The sequence below is a fragment of the Anopheles merus genome, chromosome 3L (genome assembly GCF_017562075.2).
Source record: "Anopheles merus strain MAF chromosome 3L, AmerM5.1, whole genome shotgun sequence".
Lineage (NCBI taxonomy): Eukaryota > Metazoa > Arthropoda > Insecta > Diptera > Culicidae > Anopheles > Anopheles merus.
This window is the reverse complement of record NC_054085.1, coordinates 31,662,800-31,683,204: the sequence shown is the minus strand read 5'-3', so window position 1 is coordinate 31,683,204 and position 20,405 is coordinate 31,662,800. Positions and strand designations below refer to the sequence as shown.

At 49.5% G+C, this 20,405-nt stretch overlaps 6 protein-coding genes across 8 annotated transcripts; 4 read left to right on the top strand and 2 right to left on the bottom strand.

The window, feature by feature from the left end:
- The first annotated feature begins 15 nt into the window (after window positions 1-15).
- Window positions 16-2,142, top strand: LOC121598715 (phenoloxidase-activating factor 2-like). Of its 2 annotated transcripts, none has more exons than XM_041925943.1 (5): window positions 16-109; window positions 224-350; window positions 427-733; window positions 941-1,278; window positions 1,344-2,142. In XM_041925943.1, exons 2-5 carry the CDS (start codon window positions 273-275, stop codon window positions 1,905-1,907), a joined length of 1,287 nt encoding a protein of 428 aa, XP_041781877.1. In that variant the 5' UTR covers window positions 16-109; window positions 224-272; the 3' UTR covers window positions 1,908-2,142. The 2 variants fall into 2 exon arrangements, with proteins under 2 accessions (XP_041781877.1, XP_041781878.1); XM_041925944.1 differs by having other exon boundaries at window positions 19-109; window positions 211-350.
- A 2,050-nt stretch (window positions 2,143-4,192) lies between these two features.
- Window positions 4,193-8,054, top strand: LOC121598716 (phenoloxidase-activating factor 2-like). Its single transcript, XM_041925945.1, has 5 exons — window positions 4,193-4,320; window positions 6,268-6,369; window positions 6,436-6,742; window positions 6,957-7,294; window positions 7,356-8,054. Exons 2-5 carry the CDS (start codon window positions 6,292-6,294, stop codon window positions 7,917-7,919), a joined length of 1,287 nt encoding a protein of 428 aa, XP_041781879.1. The 5' UTR covers window positions 4,193-4,320; window positions 6,268-6,291; the 3' UTR covers window positions 7,920-8,054.
- A 2,316-nt stretch (window positions 8,055-10,370) lies between these two features.
- LOC121598709 (spidroin-2-like) lies at window positions 10,371-13,707 on the top strand. The gene is made up of 5 exons (XM_041925935.1): window positions 10,371-10,551; window positions 10,761-10,870; window positions 11,066-12,524; window positions 12,641-12,975; window positions 13,043-13,707. The coding sequence occupies exons 2-5, from the start codon at window positions 10,790-10,792 to the stop codon at window positions 13,598-13,600; spliced, it is 2,433 nt and encodes an 810-aa protein (XP_041781869.1). The 5' UTR covers window positions 10,371-10,551; window positions 10,761-10,789; the 3' UTR covers window positions 13,601-13,707.
- Window positions 13,708-14,065: 358 nt separating this feature from the next.
- LOC121598719 (CLIP domain-containing serine protease 14D-like) lies at window positions 14,066-15,708 on the bottom strand. 2 transcript variants are annotated; one of them, XM_041925952.1, is made up of 3 exons: window positions 15,487-15,708; window positions 14,755-15,419; window positions 14,066-14,694 (listed from the first exon to the last, which is right to left on the bottom strand). In XM_041925952.1, the coding sequence occupies exons 2-3, from the start codon at window positions 15,400-15,402 to the stop codon at window positions 14,125-14,127; spliced, it is 1,218 nt and encodes a 405-aa protein (XP_041781886.1). In that variant the 5' UTR covers window positions 15,403-15,419; window positions 15,487-15,708; the 3' UTR covers window positions 14,066-14,124. The 2 variants fall into 2 exon arrangements, with proteins under 2 accessions (XP_041781886.1, XP_041781885.1); XM_041925951.1 differs by having other exon boundaries at window positions 14,755-15,706.
- Window positions 15,709-15,892: 184 nt separating this feature from the next.
- On the top strand, window positions 15,893-18,301 carry LOC121598714 (phenoloxidase-activating factor 2-like). The gene is made up of 2 exons (XM_041925942.1): window positions 15,893-16,988; window positions 17,053-18,301. Exons 1-2 carry the CDS (start codon window positions 16,896-16,898, stop codon window positions 18,277-18,279), a joined length of 1,320 nt encoding a protein of 439 aa, XP_041781876.1. The 5' UTR covers window positions 15,893-16,895; the 3' UTR covers window positions 18,280-18,301.
- On the bottom strand, window positions 18,286-20,384 carry LOC121598712 (phenoloxidase-activating factor 2-like). Its single transcript, XM_041925938.1, has 2 exons — window positions 20,189-20,384; window positions 18,286-20,084 (listed from the first exon to the last, which is right to left on the bottom strand). The coding sequence occupies exons 1-2, from the start codon at window positions 20,294-20,296 to the stop codon at window positions 18,369-18,371; spliced, it is 1,824 nt and encodes a 607-aa protein (XP_041781872.1). The 5' UTR covers window positions 20,297-20,384; the 3' UTR covers window positions 18,286-18,368.
- Window positions 20,385-20,405: the final 21 nt, after the last annotated feature.

Genomic DNA, 20,405 nt, shown 5'->3' with positions numbered 1-20,405 from the left:
TTTCGCCAGCACCAGCCCGTGGCACTGCCGTTGTTCTCGCAGTAGAAAAATCGGCTCCACAGCCTACCTAGCTTATTGTACAGTTTTTGGAACTTAGTTCACACGTAAGGTAATGCTAATCAGTGAAGCCGGTTTGATGGGTTTTTTTTTGTATCGGGCTGGGAAATCCCCCACCAAAAGCCATCGTGTAAATCGGACTGTGATCGATAGAGCTTTTTTTTAGATTCGTGTGGTGATCTCTATTGCGGCGACATAACTCATCCGGTCTGATAATGATACCTTTGTGGCGTATCGGGCTAACGCTAGCTTCCTGCCTGCTATTGGCGCATGGTGAGAGTGAAGAAGCTAAGGTAAGTGGTGCAAGTCCTAAGCGGTTTGCAGTGTTGCTTCACGAATAAAACGTCCCCTTTATTTAATCTCTCACAGCCATGTGACGGTGGAGAGTGCGTACCAGTGGCAAAGTGTCAATCCGGCGAGCTGGAAGACAATGGCGCATACGTCATCAGTCTACGATTGAATCCCGAGGACGAATGTAGCTATTTGGAAACGTGCTGCCCCTACCCAAAGGATGAGGACGATGAGCCGCGGGATGAGTTGGGCGAACTGCTAAAGGCACCAGCAACAGGCAACGGTGCTGGGGAAGCGTTGAATGTAGCTGCCGAGCAAGTGCCGAGCGTTGCAGCGCAAAGAGCTAACCTGTTGTCATCCGGTGGGGCAAACAACGTGAAATCGGGTAATAGACCTTCCAATCTTAGAGGGTGCAGTGGTGGACGTGGAAGAATATGATAACAGGTGTAAGATTGTACAATCCGATCAAAATTTAACTTTTCCTTATAATACATTGCTCTGTATATTCGGATCGGGCTTTCCACTTTTATAACCAGTTAAATTAACTATTAACATTTAGTAAACAGTTAAATATGGTTTTTCAATTTCCAAGAAAATCTCAAAGCTGCAACGAACCGGCCCCCGGTCGGTTCAGCTACTGGCTTCCAACAAACATGCGGTGTGCGCAATTCGAACGGTGTCAAGTTTAGCATCACCGACAACTATAAAGGTGAATCGGAGTACGGTGAGTTCCCGTGGATGGCGGCCATCCTTGAGGGGCGGGAGGCACTGGGCAAAAAGCTGAACATGTTTAACTGTGGAGGATCGCTCATCCATCCGTCCGTCATCCTTACGGCGGCACACTGCGTACAGAACAGTACGGCCGCCTCGCTCAAAGTGCGGCTTGGCGAGTGGGACACCCAGAATAGGAACGAACCATTCCCGCATCAGGTAAGGATATGAAAACTAGTGCGTTATAGCCTCATTCCATTGGTTTTGATTGGTTTCATTCGCAGGATCGTAACGTGGTGGAGATCGCTTTCCATGAGGAATTTTTCGCGCCAGCCGCACTGAACAACGTGGCATTGCTGTTCCTGGACAAACCGGTCGATCTGATGGCGACGGTCAACACGATTTGCCTGCCGCCGGCGGACTACATCTTCGATCCGGTGCGCTGCGTCGCATCCGGCTGGGGCAAGGATGTGTTTGGCTACGAGGGCATGTTGCAGGTGATTATGAAGAAGGTCGAGCTGCCTCTGGTGCCAAGGGGCGCTTGTCAGCGGGCGTTACGTATGACGCACCTCGGACGGCGATTTAAGCTGCACGAGAGTTTCATCTGCGCCGGGGGTGAGAAGGGCCGCGACACGTGTAAAGGCGACGGTGGGTCGCCGCTCGTCTGCCCGATCCCTGGCGTGGCAAACGGCTACTATCAGGCCGGTATAGTGGCGTGGGGCATTGACTGTGGCAAAGAAGGTGTGCCCGGGGTGTACGTGAATGTGGCATTGTTCCGTGAATGGATCGATGAGCAACTGCGGAAACGCAATCTCGCAATCGATTACTACCAGTACGGACAGGAATGAGTACGATCGTTAGGGCAATCAATTTCCTTTTTTCATTGATTATGTCCGTTAATATTCAAGACAGTTGGTGGTAAGATTTTCCCTGCTATTCTTCCCTTTTATATTTATACATCACTTGAATGTTTGACATCTTTTGCTAAACTGACTTAACAATCTGATTGCTCCCTACACCAGACATTCGGCTAACATGGGCTAGTACGATCAGAAATAAATAAAAAAGTGTTTTCAACTAGTACACTCATATTGATGTAATTTTATTATGAAATAGAAATGAGAAATGCTGACAAGACATGATCGTAGATGATCTTCGAATCCTTTAAAAAATAATTCTCACGTAGGGTACAGGCGTTTTTGATCGCAGTTAGAGAAGATACTTTGTCGACGTAGGCACAACTGAAAACTCTTCAAAGCGATCTGTTGGATATCAGTGATTGATCGTCCGTGCGATCATGGAAATATATAAGAGTCTTCCCTTACTGGAAGTGTTGGTGCAAAGAGGCCTAAGGTAAAGCCCAAGGTAGAGTAGGGAGACACTCCATGCCACAGTGGGCGAATTCAAACCTCAAACTCTAAGGATCGAATTACGATCAATTGGATGCTTGGACCCTGGTTGCAGCTTCTCATCCATCTAGAGGCCCAATCTCCAACAGGTCTTGCTACACCTGATCCACCCATGGCGCTCGCTGTGCTCCACTGTATCTCGTGCAGTTTGTATATATTAGCCATTAAAAGAAACACTCGGGAGAATACGAGCTGATTTTTAGAACAGGGTATAGTATTATCCGACAGATTGTTTGAGCTTATGTTCAGCAACCATGATTGAGAGTGTTTAGTAGTTATTCCGGGACGTCGACATGATAGATGTATAGATCAACATTGAGAAACCTCCATTTTAGCTTAGCTAGGACGTACACAACCAACAGCATCTTACCTTACAGTAGCAGTATTTGCTTGCCGTTTACGTCAGTATTACACCAATGGTAAGCCAACGATGCTCGAACATCAAAACACTGATCTAGCCAGCCTTTAATTCAGACCTCAATGCCATGAATCATGTGTGTGTGAGTGTGTGTCAGACCTGCAAGCATAAAAAGTCACATTTTCAGTTTTGCACAATGTTAAAATACTGTCCCTATTGATCATCACTATTAGTTAAACTTGTGTTATTTTATGCCACATTTCGCATGAAAACTACAGTGATGCTTTTTTTTGCGAAAATACTGAAATTTCGCTTTGAATCATTTTGAAACGCCCTTATTTGGGGGTAATTTATGATTCGTGCCGAACATTCTGATATGGCTTTTAAGTAGATTAAATTTATTAACAAAAATGCAATTTATAATGCATTGGACAATTCTTGAAGGAAATTATATTGATTATATTTATCTCGGAATCAGCGTAAGTAAGTAAGAACCGCGTAACTCGGGAACAGACTGTATTTAAATGCTACAATATAACCATCTTCCGCCTAAAAGCACGTAAATGTGCACTAACATCTTACAGGGTTTCCCACGATTTATTGGTTGGTTTCCATCAATTTTTGGTAGGTTCTCATATTTTTTTTTTTGGTGCGTTCCCACGGTTTTTTGGCCGTTTCCCAGATTTTTTGGTCCAATTGTATTGATATTCAATTGGAAAATACCAATAAATTATGGGAACGAATGAAAACTCTATGGCATACGATAAAAAAACGTGGGATCGCACCCACATATCATGGGAACTGACCATTATATCGTGGGAAACCCTGTAAACCAGAGATACAATCAAGACCGAATGACCATGCTTTCGAAGAGCTAAATGTAATGTTTTCGTTTAGCAGACACATATCAAGCATCGAAGCGATCTTCAAACTGGTTCACCGCCTGCTAATACGCATCCTTGATCCGATTAGAATTCCGAATATTTCGGCTAACGTTAAAAAACCTGTTGTTTTATCTTGAAAACCGGCAAACCGGTACAGGGTTAGCCGAGCATATTTTCAATGTCAACAGTCTCTTTCACTGCTTGCAAGTTGTTGAATTTGCACCCCAATAATTATTCAGTTCTAGCGCATGATTTTCTGCAAACCACAAGCTGGACCAAGTTTAACAGTGCTCCAGGATGCATCAATTATCACGTGGAAGATGATGAATGTACGATGTGTGATAAATGACAACGCGTGCGGTGAATAGCATGAAAGTGACTCGGTAAACCCTGTGAATAGCAAAACACACCAACCGGTTGATCGCGCACGTTCGAGAAGAGGAGCTGAATTTGAGCTTACTAATTTACAACCGAACGGCAGAGTTTGACGATCGATCGAATCAGTTCCAACAGGACCGCGCTTTGAAGCGGTTCTAGTTTTTTAGAGTTTTCTATAATCAACCTAGTGTAATTGATTCGGAGCGCGCTTTATGTTTTGGAGCCGTGTTTGGTAAGTTAGCCAATTAGCTTGGAGAGTGAACGACAGCAATCGTTGTGCTTTGGATACGTTACGCCACCTACTCTACTACTCGTACGTTACGCTGGAACTTGTGTGGTCTATTCGATATTTGATGCGAGCGCGAGAAATCACTGTTTGGCCTTCGCGCGGCATGCGAAACCTGCGCTAAATCAAATTACAAATAAAAATAGAACGATAAAAATCCAAAATCTGAAATACAACAGAGCTTCAAAATACAAGCCCATGTTTTTATGATAAAACTATTTTTACTAAACTCAAACTATTAAATCAACTAATAGTCCGTATTTTTATAGTTTCTATATCATGAGATTGATTATTTTACGTACTCTTTGTTGCTATTTAAAACTAAATAATATTAATAATTATAAGACATTTCCTTACTGAACAATGGATCACTCAGTCTTATTTATAGGCAATTTGTGAGAGAATAGAAGCTTTTACATTAGTTTAAGGATTTCGTTTGCATGTGTGGGCTTGTTTTGGTCGAGCCCATAGATACACACTTATCTGCTTTGTGGTTATCATTCTAGCCGCAGACATTCAGCATTTGCTTGAAAATTCCAGAATCTAAATCCGCTCGACGGCGTTCCATTTCAATGCGAAAAACTCGTTTTGGAAAGATTTTGGTCTTTTTCCTCGAGTCAAAGCTTCGTTTAACGCTTCCTGGTGTTATGCTAGTGGTGCAACATTTTATCTATTCACTCGCACTTCTAAGTATAAGCGCTTGAGCTTATCAAGGAGGACGTCACCCATATGCCATACCCAGATGAGTGCCCCGCCTGAGCGCTCTCCAGGCTTTGATGGTAACTCACTTAACGAATGCGACTTACGGTGTAGTGTCAGCAAAACGGTGTACGGTGTAGTGTCAGCGGTATTTTCAATGATTTAAAAAAATTGAATTGAAAAATTAAATCTGAATTAAAAAAAAATCGAGAGCTTCATGGCTCTAGCAGGCAGTATTCCATGGGACTACAGAGCTTTCTTCTTCTATTTGGTGTAACGACCTACGCGGTAATGGTGTCTCCTATACAGACTAGTGATGGGGAAAATGAAGATTCCGGATAGTAGGTCCGGAATCAGTTTCCAGAATCGATTCCGGAACCAATTTCGGAATCGGCTCCGGAACCAACTTCGGAATCGGCTCCGAAATAGGTTCCGGAATCGGCTCCGGAATTAGTTCCGGAATCGGCTCCGGTATCGGAATTGAATCCGGAATTGGTTCCGGAATCGGCTCCGGAATCAGAATCAGCTCCGGAATCGGAATCGGTTCCGGAATTGGATCCGGAATCAAAATCGGTTCCAACATCGGAATTGACTCCGAAATCAGAATTGGCTTCGAAACGGAGTCGGTTTGGGCATCTTCATAGGAATAGGCGTTTGAATCAATGATGCTATGTGTTGATAACGACAAACAATCAAAATTTACTTGTAAATGATCTATTCGCATGGAAATTCGCGGGCTTATTTCGCTTCCCACACTTCTTATTTCAATTCAAACCATTCCATTTCTGGAGTCAAGTTCTGATTCCGAAGCCGATTCCGATCCTGGAATTGATTCCGGAGTCAACTCCGGAACCGATTCCAATCCTGGAATCGATTCCGGAGTCAATTCCGGAATCGATTCCAGTGTCGGCTCCGGAATCAGCTCCGGATTCAACTCCGCAATCGGCTCCGAAACCAACTCCGGAATCGGCTCCGGAATCGACTCCGGAATCGGAATCGATTTTAGCATCGGAATCGGCTCCGGAGTTGATTCCGAACACGGAATCGGAATCGGGTAGGTCCGATTCCGAGCTCCCACCTCTAATACAGACTTGCGAGGCTCGATTCCGTTTGATGGCCTAGTAGGTGCTTACGCTTCAATCGAAATATAAATGTTGTGGTTTTTTTGTCCTTACATTGCTGTCTCTATTCCAGTGACAGAACTCTTCCGGTCTGATAATGATGCTTTGGTGGCGTATCGGGCTAACGCTAGCTTCCTGCCTGCTACTGGCGCATGGTGAGAGTGAAGAAGCTAAGGTAAGTGGTGCAAGTCCTAAGCGGTTTGCAGTGTTGCTTCACTTGCCTTTATTTAATCTCTCACAGCCATGTGACGGTGGAGAGTGCGTACCAGTGGCAAAGTGTCGATCCGGCGAGCTGGAAGACAATGGTGCATACGTCATCAGTCTACGGTTGAATCCCGAGGACGAATGTAGCTATTTGGAAACGTGCTGCCCCTACCCAAAGGATGAGGACGATGAGCCGCGGGATGAGTTGGGCGAACTGCTAAAGGCACCAGCAACAGGCAACGGTGCTGGGGAAGCGTTGAATGTGGCTGCCGAGCAAGTGCCGAGCGTTGCAGCGCAAAGAGCTAACCTGTTGTCATCCGGTGTGGCAAACAACGTGAAATCGGGTAATAGACCTTCCAATCTTACTGGTGTAGTGGTGGAAGTGCAGAATCAGTACCATCGGTTTTTGATTCCGTATGTGGTAGCAATGCCAATTCCGATTTCGCTTCCGGAATCAATTCTGAAACCAATTTTGCAATCTAGTCTGTAGTCGATTACGAAATCCGACCCGCCAAATCTGGGAAGAAACAGATACATATTCTTTTGCAATGTTTCCAGAAAATCTCAAAGCTGCAACGAACCGGTCTCCGACAGCATCAGCTACTGGCTCCCAACAAACATGCGGTGTGCGCAATTCGAACGGTGTCAAGTTTAGCATCACCGACAACTATAAAGGTGAATCGGAGTACGGTGAGTTCCCGTGGATGGCGGCCATCCTTGAGGAGCAAAAGGCACTGGACCAAATGATAAACACCTACATGTGCGGAGGATCGCTCATCCATCCGTCCGTCATCCTTACGGCGGCACACTGCGTACAAAACAGTACGATCACCGCGCTCAAAGTGCGGCTTGGCGAGTGGGACACCCGCAGCTGGAAGGAACCATTCCCGCATCAGGTAGGACTATAGGACAAAGTAATGCCATCAAAATTGTATTGATTTGTCGTTTCTTCCACAGGATCGTAGGGTGGTGGAGATCGCTTTCCATGAGAAATTTTTCGCGCCAGCCGCACTGAACAACGTGGCATTGCTGTTCCTGGACAAACCGGTCGATCTGATGGCGACGGTCAACACGATCTGCCTGCCGCCGGCGAACTACACCTTCGATCCAGTGCGCTGCGTCGCATCCGGCTGGGGCAAGGATGTGTTTGGCAACGAGGGCATCTTTCAGGAAATTCTGAAGAAGGTCGAGCTGCCTCTGGTGCCACGGGGCGCTTGTCAGCGGGCGTTACGTATGACGCACCTCGGACGGCGGTTTAAGCTGCACGAGAGTTTCATCTGCGCCGGGGGTGAGAAGGGCCGCGACACATGCAAGGGCGATGGTGGGTCGCCGCTCGTCTGCCCGATCCCTGGCGTGGCAAACGGCTACTATCAGGCCGGTATAGTGGCGTGGGGCATTAACTGTGGCAAAGAAGGTGTACCTGGGGTGTACGTGAATGTGGCACTGTTCCGTGAATGGATCGATGAGCAACTGCGGAAACGCAATCTCGCTATTGATTACTACCAGTACGGACAGGAATGAGTACGATCGTTAGGGGAGTTAACTTTCCTTTTTCATTAATTAAATTACTTTCCTTTTTCATTCGGTTGCATAGTACCAAGCATCCGGTTAGTACAGGAGTGTTATCAGGAATAAAAAGAAAATACTTCCAAAGAATATTATTTGCACTCATATTGATGTAAGCTTAAGCTCAGCATAGATATGGAATAAATTTGGTGGCTTTTAGAAGAACACTAATCAAAATCGTCTTATTTGACAGATACATAAACACCTAAATGCTGTGTGGCTAAAAACGTACGATCGCAGAGAGAGAGGCTAAGCTAGAGCTTACAAATTTTCCACTGTACGGCGATGAGGAGGTGAGGAATTTTGCGATCATTCGAATCAGTCTCCATTGGATCGCACTTTGAAGCGGTCCTGTTATCTCTAGCTTTCCAGAGAAACGGAGAGAGATAGTGCGTTGTGAGTCTAAAAAGAGAAACCAGTTTGTCGGTGGTGCAGTGCGATATCCCACATTAAGGTCTGTTTCGTGCTCGAATGGAAGGGCATTTGAATTGTTTCACAATTCACATAATCTCATCAAATACCTATCGAAATGTGGAGCATTGGTTTATAGTTTATCAAATTCAACACACTTATCTTCGTCTTTCTCCGCTGTGACTGCAAGTTTCCTCGTGAACGTTGAAGTTAGGTCCACACAAGGCTAATTAAACTCTTCTGCCACCAGATATCTTCTTTAGAAGCAGTTTCTTGCTGATGTAGTATATCACCGTAAAAGGCCTCTGTTAGGTAGGGAATTCATCTTCATCGTCTTCATCTTTACGCTATCTTTACGACAATATAGACCTGTAAGGATTGATGGAATTTCGGCGCACTAATAACGATGGTGTCGGCGAGAATTCAGACTGTAAGGGCTACTAACATCCGCCGATTGAAGCGATAGTAGTCGTGATACGAGCTAAACTTATTAAACATTTTGTGCATAGCGGTTATAAGGGCATGGCATAAACATTGCTGGAGATGGTAAGCCGGAATGTGTCACATGCACGAAGGGCTCTTTTAGGGGCGTATACATTTCGATTGGCCTAACGTTCGATTGGCCTTGTCGATCACAGCTAAGTAGTGATCGTTGCAATTTAGTTTATGATCAAGTAGGGTGATGTCAAAGTCACGAATGGTAGGTTATTTATTCCGTAATAAACGTTCACGTCTTCAGCATATAGAAGAATACAATGCGACGCCGAAGATAGATCATTAATGAATTAAACAATTAAGAAGTTTGAAGTCATTTTCATAGTTTGAATGAATTGGGAGTATTCTAGCTTCAGCACTGAAGTTTCCACATCATAATAAAATCCCTTCAGATGAGTCCTCAATTAACCAACACAGAACGTTAGCAACAGTCAACTTGCTTAGCACAGAGTAAAGCAAGATCACGGTGAAAGAAGCATGATACATGTGATCTATTACAATAGCTACTTAGACTAATGTTGCTGCGCAACTTAAAAATCCTTGTCCAGCAAACAAATCCAGGAAATAGCCTTCAAACCTGAAATCCCGCTCCATAAACACAGAAAACCCAATTTTAGCCCGGGTTCGATTTCGATTTTGCTGGGAAAGTACGGAGCATCTTTCCGGTTGGATTGTGTTGGAACATAATTATTCCAGGTTTTCCCAGCCAACTTCCCTCGAGCCCTATCTCGGCACACGATTTCACTCAACGGCCAAAGGGAGTGTTTGCTTGTGCGATGAGATACGATTGTAGCATTGCTACTCCCTGAAGCATCGTTCCACCTTACCGGGACGCAGCAGCTGGGTTGTACATTATCAACGTTTAAGCGGTCACGAAATGTTAAATAACACACATACACACCCTACCTCTTGATTGGGTTCATCAGCGAAGGTCGGTGGTAAGCAAAACAAACAATGAAATCTGCTCGCAGTGCCACCACTAGCCAGAACGCGAAGATTAGAGCACGCCTAACTCGATTAAGGTCTCAACTCCAGACCCCATTCTACTGTTCTACCGAATTACGATCCTTCGAGGAAAGAGTATTGAGTTTCCTCCACCCGGATCGATGCTCGTTTGATGCTGCCGGTTCTGACGCGCAGATCGCAGTTCTTTGTTTCGCGATATCGTCAATCAGAACGCACCTTTGTATGCGTAAAGCATTACATCCAGAATCCAGCTTTTTTTATCCGTTTCATGTTGTCTTGTTTTGTTTTCAGTAGCGTCTTATACACATGATGCATTCGGAACTCCATGCCTCAGGCGAAATAAGCCATCCGAAGGGAGCAGATTGTACACACACTCACACACAGAGATTCAACGTTCGGGTTCCGATTGTCGCGAACTGGTCCCGCGATTGGGTGGTGGGGCAAACCCGCGATCGGTTTGCTTGGGCTTCAGGGCGGGTAGACCTTTGCGATGTTCATGCCAACCGATTGCGTCGCGGTTTCGAGGCAATGGTCCAGCGCTCGGTAGCATCAGTTCGAGCCGAACCGCACTGGGAAGCGGTTGGGGAAAGTTTCAGTCCAGCCTAAAGTGCGTGCGTTCAGCACTTTTGTTACAAATACCCATTCACATTGTAGCGAATTGCAGGTGGAGAAGATTGCGCGCATAAGATTCGTTAAGACCGTACGGTTTCGCAAGGTAAGGTGGAAGGTGAATCCCCCAAAAACCGTGAAAGTAAAGCGAAACGTGCTAATGTACGATTCAAACGCATTAATTACACGGCGCAGTAGACAGCGCACACGTACGATCGAGTGATCGATTCCTTTTAGCAGTGATCTTTCTGTGCTGAACACGTTCTAATTAGTGTGATTTTGTATTCTTCTCACCTTCCCGTACATTCCCGTTAGATCGCGTTTGATCGCGCCTCGATCACACGATGCTGTGGCGACAGGGGCTACTACTACTGCTGGTCGGTCTGTGCCTGGTTCTGGTGCGATCCGAAGATGAGGAGGTTATCGTAAGTAGCACAACCGCTTTCGCTAGCTAGTCATAAACATCCTAAAAAAGAATCCGCGAGATTCAACACCGTTTTGCGCGCGCACACACACACACACACAAACACACAGACAAGCACTCTCTTATCTCGCGATTCGTCTTACGTGTTCGACCGGTTCTAAAGCCGCTTGATTGCATTCTGCTTTCTTCCTTTTAGAAATGTACCGGCGGTGAGTGCGTGAAGCTTCACCTTTGCCCGAACGGCGAGCTGAACACGGACGGTGCCAATATCATCGACATTCGCTTCAACCCGGAAAATGAGTGCGAGGACTATCTGCTCAAGTGCTGCCCATATCCGGAGGGCGACGAGGACGAGGTGGTAGCTCCGCCGCCCTCCATACCTGGGCCCAGCCCCGTGCCGGTGCCGGTGCCAGGGGGATCCGATTCGGTTTCTGTTACCGTCCCTAACCCTGGCCCCGCAGGAGCGGGATCCGTTCCACCCGGCCAGGGAACGGGCCAGGTGCCGACAACTCCCAGCGGACCAGGAAACTTGGGCACCGGTAATAAGCCTGCGGGTGCCGGTGGTCCTGCCGGTGGATTGGGTGGTGGTAGCACTGGTGGTGGTGGTTATGGTAAACCTCATGGACAGGGTCAGGGCCATGGGCATGGACACGGACACGGACAGGGTCATGGGGGCTGTCGGGGTGACAGCTCCTGCTCGACGTCTGGCTCCGAAAGCGACGAGCAGACGGTGCTGGCCGGTGCGGATCTGATTCCCGGTGGTCTCGGAGGTATTTCCGCGAATCAGGTGAAGGATCGTGAACAGGTACCGCAAGTGCAGGGTGGTGGTCCCCCTGCTTCGGATTTAGGATCAGGTCCCACCGCTGGGCAACCGGGTACCGGTAAACCGCAGCAAGGAGGCACTGGCACACCAGTTGGTGGAACTGGAGCTGGACAGCAAGGAACGGGAGGTATCGGAGGTGCTGGAACAGGGGTTGGAGGCGTTCCAACACAAAAGCCTGGTGGTGCTGGAGGTGCTGGACCCACTGGAACTGGTGCAAGTGGTGCATCCACTCAAAAGCCTGGAGGTGCTGGAGGACTTGGAGGTGGTGTTGGAGGTGAAGGTGGTGCTCCAACTCCAAAGCCTGGACAACAAGGTGCGGGAGGTGCAGGTGCAGGAGGCGCTGGTGCAGGAGGTGCTCCAACTCCAAAGCCTGGACAACAAGGTGCGGGAGGTGCTGGCGGACCTGGAACAGGCACTGGAGGTGTGGGAGGTCTTGGATCAGGTGCAGGAGGCGTTCCAACTCCAAAGCCTGACCAACAAGGTGCGGGTGGTGCAGGCGGTCCTGGAACTGGTGCTGGAGGTGCTCCAAAACCAGGACAACAAATTCCTGGAGGAACTGGTGGTGCCGGAGGTAGTCCAGCAGTCGGTCAACCTGGACCTGGAGCAGCTGGTGCTACCAGTCCACCGGGCGGACCGGGTCAAGTGCAACCGGGACCACAGGGTGGACAGCCTAGTGTCATTGGGCTGGCAGCTCCCGACAAAGAGGCGAGCCCGACACCAGGAAAGCAACCGGGTGGAGCTGGACAACATCATGGGGGTCCGGGCGGTGCTAAACACCCCGGCACTGGTGGTGGATATAACCCAGGTGGTGGTGTGAAGGGTACTCAACCAGGTAGCTTTTTTGTGCCCTAACTAACCCTTACTAACCTCTGCTTGCTTGCAAATCATTAACCAATGACGGGAAACCCACCCTTCCAGCAGCACTAATCACGCATCCCATTCATACAGATAAAGTCGGAACCGGTACGCAGAACCCGCTGGACAAGACGGTCAGCGTGCCGCAAAAGTGTGGCCTGCGCAATGTGGACGGTGTGGGCTTCCGCATTACCGGCGACAACGACGGCGAATCGGAGTACGGTGAGTTCCCGTGGATGGTGGCCATCCTGAAGGAGGAGAAAGCGCTGGACCAAGTGATCAACGTGTACCAGTGTGGCGGTTCCCTCATTCACCCGTCGGTCGTCCTGACGGCGGCTCACTGCGTGCAGAACCGAAAGATCGAGGAGGTGAAGGTGCGACTGGGCGAGTGGGACACGCAGACCAAGAATGAAATGTTTGACTATCAGGTACGTTACGATCAGCGATCAGTCTTTAACACCCGTTCACTAACGAGGGATCTTCTCTTTGGCGCAGGATCGTAACGTGGTGGAGATCGTTTCGCACGCCGAGTTCTACAAGGGTGGTCTGTTTAACGACGTTGCCCTGCTGTTCCTGGACAAGCCGGCCGATCTGATGGAGACGGTCAACACGATCTGTCTGCCGCCGGCGAACCACAACTTCGACATGTCGCGCTGCTTCGCCAGCGGCTGGGGCAAGGATGTGTTCGGCAAGCAGGGCACGTACCAGGTGATACTGAAGAAGATCGAGCTGCCCATTATGCCGAACGAAGAGTGCCAGAAGGCGCTGCGTACGACGCGCCTCGGCCGGCGGTTCAAGCTGCACTCGAGCTTCATCTGCGCCGGCGGTGAGAAGGGCCGCGATACGTGCAAGGGCGACGGTGGGTCGCCACTGATCTGTCCGATTCCGGGGTCGGTCAACCACTACTACCAGGCCGGTATGGTGGCGTGGGGCATTGGGTGTGGCGAGGATGGCATCCCCGGGGTGTACGTGAACGTGCCAATGTTCCGCGGATGGATCGACGATCATCTGCGGCAGCGTAATATTACTGACAGCTTCTACCTCTACACTTAGACGCGCCGCTCGCAAAATCCCGTTCCTCGATCGGCAGCGAACGTGATCGGGAATGGGGTTTTGGGATGGGAAATATGGATGAGACAATAAATTAACTAGAATAATAAGGCTTGTGTTATTGTTTGTGGGCAGTGGTTCGTGGTCAGTCTAGTGGTCTGTCTTAAACCTCTATGGGCTTAGGGACTTATTCTTCTATTTGGCGTAACGTCCTACGCGGACATGCTGGCCTATATAGGCTCGCGAGACTTGTTCAGTGCCACGCAGCAGGATAAATCAATCCTTGCTAAGGGGTCAGACGGTCCGGTCCATTCTAGGCTTGAACTCCTAACGGGCATGTTATTGAGTCGTTCGAGTTGACGACTGTACCACGGGACCGCGCTTAAGGACTATCAGTGACCCTCAATCATAATTTAAGCACATAGTGAATTTGGAATTCCAAAATTACAAAAAATAGCACGCATTTCAAAGATTATGCACCTTAAGAATCATTTATTCGCTAAATCCTCGCCTGCACAGACCTACGTCTAATCGAAGCTGGTCGGATCGGGCCGATAGAAGCTCGTCTGCCGGCTCTGATTCACCACATGGCCGTCAATCCACGCAATGTAATCGGGCACGTGCACAAACACATCGTGCGCCCGGTACTTGTGGCACTGGCGCACTGCGTACGACGCGATGCCCACCAGAAAGTACTGCCCGGGTAGGGTGGGCGATTCGCACACGAACCCCGACCCGGGTGCCCGCTCACACGGCACCGTATCGTCCAGGTAGGTGGTGCAGATGTTCTCGCTGAGCAGCCGGAAATCCCACGCGCCCGTGGAACGCCTGATCGCGGTCGTACACTCCTGCACGGGCGCAACCATTGACCGGAGCTTCAGCTGTCGGTTGGCCGTGTTCGGTGACGGTGAGTTGCTCCAGCCGACGACGTAGCACAGGGTGTCCGGCCCGAACTGTACGCTATGGTCGGGCAGGCAGACCCGATTGGCCGCCCGGCCAAGCTGTGCGCCGTTGGCTAGTACGAGCAGGGCGACGTTGTGCAGATGGCTTGACAGCACGTAGCCCCGATGGATGATAAGCTCCTCTACGGCTATTTCCTACGAAAAAATAAATCCATTAAAAAGTGAACGTTAACGAATCGTGATCTTTGTTCTTACCTGCATGCGTGACTCCATCCCGGCGTCCAAGTCCCAACGGCCCAGCTGCACCACGAGCGTGTTGCGATCCTTCTGATTAACGCACCGGGCCGCCGTCAGCACCAGGTAGTCGTCGATCAGCGTCCCACCGCACAGGAACTCTTTGCGCACTTTGCCAAAAAATTGCGCCTTGCTAAACAACGCCACACTCCACGGGAACTCGAAGCGATTCGTCTCACCGTCCTGGTCGGCCCGCTCCGTAACGTCCGTCCGCTGGCCGCACTGCCGACTCCAGTCCGGATCGTCCGGCTCTTCCGTCGTGGTGGTCGTCACCTTGCCCTCCTTCTCGTCCTCCTCTTCCTCCTCCTCGTCACTGTCGGCCGGCACGCTGGTGCTCGGTAGGTTGCAGCACTGCATACCGTACACATCGCACTCGTCGAAATCGTCGTCCAGCAGGCGCGGCTCGATCTGCGTATGGCCCACTGTGTTGATCTGCCCGTTCAGGCACTGTTCGCGCGACACGCAAATACCCTTATTGTTGTTGCAGCGTCGAAATTTTCCCTCTACCGAGGATGGTAGGCAGGCCAGCACAGTCAGCAGCACCACCACCAACACTAAGCATCGTTTGCTGTCAGTGGTGCGGGTGCCAATTCCGAGTGAAAAAGCCATCAAGAAAAGAGGGAAACCTAACCGATACGAATGTCCAAGAACGTTTAGTACCACGGCGGTGAATTACACTTCAGTACGCCATACTTGCTGCTGCCCGCTTGGGTACGCAACAGCAGCACTCACACACTGTGGTCACATTGCCAGTTTTGGGAAAGCGCAGCCAAGTGTGCAAGCGGTGCCAGGCCGACTTTGATCGCACAGCCGCCTTGATTGGCTGAAAGTTAATCGCGGCTAGTGGTAGATTGACAGCAGCAATATTCCAGTGTGCACTGTGAGCGCGGCAGCCGATAGCGTGGGGGAATTCCCAACCTCGCTGACGGAGAAAAGGTCAATACTTATCAAGCGGACGATTACATGCAAGCGATTGGGAAGACATTGCAACATGTACAACAGCCGTGGATTTACACTGGGAAGCTGTACATTTGTAGATCTGCATGCATACAGTGGCTTTCTAAAATGATGTTACAGCTTGCATAGGATTTTCAATCTAAGATGATTTTGTACTGTCCGTAAACTGTTAATTGTCTAAACAGCTTTCTACTTTTTTGCGACCACTATGGTGTGATTTCATTTGATAATTGGATTATTGATTCACTCAATGCAAAATAGGTGTGCAATGAGGAGGGGTTCCGACTCCGGTAAAATCGCAACCACTAGTTCCGCCCGGTGTCAGAGTCGTCCGGAGTTGAAGTCATCCGAATTTGAAGTCATCCAGAGTTGGAGTCATCTAGAATTGAAGTCATCCGGAGTTGGAGTCATCCGGAGTTGGAGTCATCCAGAGTTGGAGTCATCCGGAGTTGGAGTCATCCGGAATTGGAATCATAAGGAGTTTTAGTCATCAGGAGTTGGAGTCATCCGGAATTGGAGTCGATCGGAGGGATAAAGCTGCCCGGAGTGATGAATCGCCAAAATCATCCGGAGAGATAAAGCAATGGGGCAATGGAAAAGTGATACATCCATGTAGGTGTCGGGCCATAGAGCGACAACTTGTTTAGCTAAAGATAAGCCTAAACAATCATTTTTCGTTCGTCATTTTTGGCTTAAATATAACTGAGTCAAAGTAAGATAGCGTTCTTAGTTTAAAGCCAATGCTTTGCTCAGAGGTTCTCCCTAGAATAGATGCAAATCAATGGAAAGATTTTCCATTGATTTGTATCAACAATTTAAGTCGAACTTGAGAACTGGCTACGAGAACTACGAACATATTGTATGTAACATTTAGTGAGCCACTGTATGACTCTTGATACTTTCTTGGAAAACAAACGTATCTCTGGGAGTTTATACCAGTTTATTGAAAAAAAAACAAACACTGCACGATCAGTGGGGAATCCCACCGAGAAGACCTACAGGCTTCCAAAGGTTACCAACACACAGCCCTGCCCTGTGGCTGATAACAGAAACGGCATGCACTATACCAAGCAGTGCCTCATTCGTGCCATTTGTGGCTTGCGGATAGGAAGCACTCTTGCAAAACCTTCTCGCGCACAAACAATATGGCGTCATTGATGTGGTGGACTGTTTCGGCGTTGTGCTTGGCGGCTGGAATTGTGGCACAGAACGTCGAAGTGAGCACCAACAGTGAACAGGTAGGTAGATGATGCAAGATCACTAACAAAGGCTTAATTAATTTGTGCGAATTAATCGTTGTAGTTCTGCACCACGAGCAAGGGCGAGGATGGCATCTGCGTGTATCAATATCAGTGCACGGACGGTGTGGTTAGTCATTCGGGAGAGAATATCATCGATATCAGACATCCACTGGATGACTGCAATGATCATTTGATGCAGTGTTGTGCGGAGCCGAAACAGGCTACTACCGTCCCGACGATCACGGACGGCGATGAGGATCAAGTAACGATTGTTCCTCCATCGTCAACAGCGTCACCTACAACAACGGATGACGGAGATGCAAACGATACTCAGCAAGCGTCGAAAAGACCACCGGTACACATCCCACCGTACGAGATCGAGGGTTGTGGCCACCGGAATCCGCACGGTGTGATCTTCACGATCGAGAACAATCAGTTCAGCGAGTCCGAGTACGGGGAATACCCCTGGACGGTGGCCATATTTGCTCGCACGAAGACGGAAAGTGCGCTCAAGTACCTGTGCGGCGGTGCGCTGATCGATCGGGCTGCCGTACTCACCACGGCCAGCTGCCTGCACCCGTACCGGTCGGATGTGTCCTTGCTGGTGGTGCGGCTCGGTGAATGGGACATGAGTACGGTGCGCGAACCGATACCGCACATCGACAGCGAGATGGAGAGGATCTACCTGCACCCGCAGTACAGTATGACAAGCAAGGTCAACGATATCGCGATCGTCATCTTGCGCGACACGGTCGAGCTGAATCACACGGTCGGGGTGGTGTGTTTGCCACCGGCCGGCATGATTCCCTCGATGGGTACCGACGTGACCGGTGTCGGATGGGGCGAGGTACCGAACTTTGTCGTGCCGCGGAAGCTTCCCCAGACGATCCTGAAGAAGGCGCTACTGCACCATCTGTCCCACGAGCTGTGTCAGCAGACGCTGCGCAAGCTGATGGGACGCCGGTTTCAGCTGCATTCGAGCTTTCTCTGCACCACGGCACAGGACGCGGAGATGTTGCCGTGCCGGGGCGATACGGGCTCACCGTACATGATGGAGACGGTGCCTGGTAGCGAACGGTACTACCTGGTCGGGCTTAGCTCGTGGGGCTACGACTGCAACAAGCAGGCTACACCGACGGTCCTAACGAATGTTGCGTACCATCGCGACTGGATCGATGGCGTGATAAAGGGTGAAGATCTCAACATTTGGAGCTACACGTACGAGAAGGAGCTGCTGGAGGGGCAGCAGCAACAGAATGTCGTAGATCAGAGCAGTGACGAAGAATAAAGTGGATGTTTATGGAAAATGTTGTACGTTTTTATTGAAGTTGAGCGCAACTAACTTGTAAAGAATGTTCCACCACCACGAGGACGACACTAGTCACGCTGTTTGGAGTGTCCCTTTTTGACCTTCTTTTTAAAGCCTAAAACGATACGATCGATCCACTCCCGGAAATGGACCACCTTTGTCAGCACGGTATAAGGTATCTGCTTCTGATGGCAACCATATCCCCACGATACCAGCCCGTGCAGGTAGTATCGATTAGTCGTCCCGGGTAGTTCCACCACAACCGGAGCACCGGCATCTCCATCACAAGGTCTTTCCTGGTCGCCATGGTTGGTGGTGCTGCATACGAAGCTGTTGTCCAGTATGAAGGGATACGGTCGCCGCACCCGTCTCAGCGCCTCCCGACAAATGCTCGGTTCCATGCGCTGTAGATCGAGCCGTTTCAATATCTGCGTCGGTGGTGCGTTCTCTTCCATCGCTCTGCCCCAGCCTGTGGCGATCATGTTCTCCATCGCCCGAAGTGGTTGGTTGGCCGACGGCAGACACACCGGTTGTATCGTCGCTTGATATTGTACCGATTGGGCTAGCTCCAGCACGGCAATGTTGTTAAGAAGGGCAGAAGGGCTGTATCGGGGATGTTGGTGAACGCTTTTCACTCCAATATCCTCACGTGAAATTGCCATTTCATGCGTCGAGCTCATGTTCCACTCACCGAACCGTACCATAATGTTAGCCGCACGGCCACCACAGTTCGTCACACAGTGTGCCGTTGTTAGGATGGCTTTCGGGTCGATCAGTGCCCCATTGCAGCAGTAGCGCTGCTCCGGCAGCTGGAACAGTGCCACCATCCACGGGAACTCGCCATATTCTGCACGAAAATCTTCATTGATCGTGCGTTCCACGACACCGTTCAGATTGAGCTGGCCGCAGTCCTGGTAGGAGAAGCTTTCCGGGGTGAATTGAGCCATTAGGGCAGGAGTTTGCGGTGGATGGGCGGCGTTTGGTGATATGACAGGGATGGTGGTTGTGTCCGTTTCTTGCAGGGAATTATCATCCACTAACGCAGTATCGATTATTGATGTAACGATGTCGTTGGATTCGGCAGATGAGGTGAGGTCGAGTTGTGCATCCGAGGTGTTGGTAGTCGGTGTTGCCGAATTCTCGTTAGAATCGGTGGCATTCGTCACATCGGTAGACTCCACCGTCTGTTGATCGGGAGTGATCGGACGGAGGGGAAGCGGGAGTTTCGTAGGTTCGGAGGCCCCAGTGCCTTCACTGCTCTGTGCATCGAGTGATGTTCCCAATGAATTTGCAGTAGTAGCCGACACGGGTGTAGTGCTTGCTTGTATCTCCAAGATTTGATCTGATTCATCAACAGGATTTGGAGTAGTAGTAGTAGTAGTAGTAGTTGTAGTAGTAGACGTCGTCGTAGTAGTCGTCGTAGTAGAAGTAGTACTGGTAGTCGCATCCATCGATAGGTCGTGTTTCGCTACCTGCGTTGCGTGGAACTCCTCCGCAAACGCACTTTTCGGACAGCAAACCTCCTCGTACGCAGGACATCTGTTCGAACGCAAGCGGAAGGTACGCACGCTGCACGCGTCACCTTTTACGCAGTACCCTCTGTTACTGTCGCACTGGGTGAGCAGCTTCGGTCTGTTCCTCGACGGCAGCTGCTCGTTCCGGTCCGGACAACAGTAATGCGTAGCATCGCTGCAAGTTGCCGCCCGTAGATCCACTTGCTCCTGATCGGGACATTCTGCCTTCGTCATACAGTAGCCTGCTCTGTTGCTGGCGGTAACACATTGCTGCGAAGATACAGATACGAACGGTTACAACGCGACAGTTGGATTTACCCAGCAAAGCAAAGGAGAGGGGGTTTTTTGTCTACCAAAGTAGGGGAAATCCATACCTCTTGTTGGATGTAGTCCGCCTGTGCAGCGACCGCTACCAGCAAACATCCCGCTACTAGCGCAACCAAAACGATCCGATCCATTGCGAAACACCACCTTTCCCTCATTATGCTTGAGAATACACTGAAGCGGGACAGATTAATGAATTGTTCTCCTTGCCGGCATTGGGTTGTGGGTTTTACCAGCCCAGTCAGTGATAACAGCTGATGGTCGATC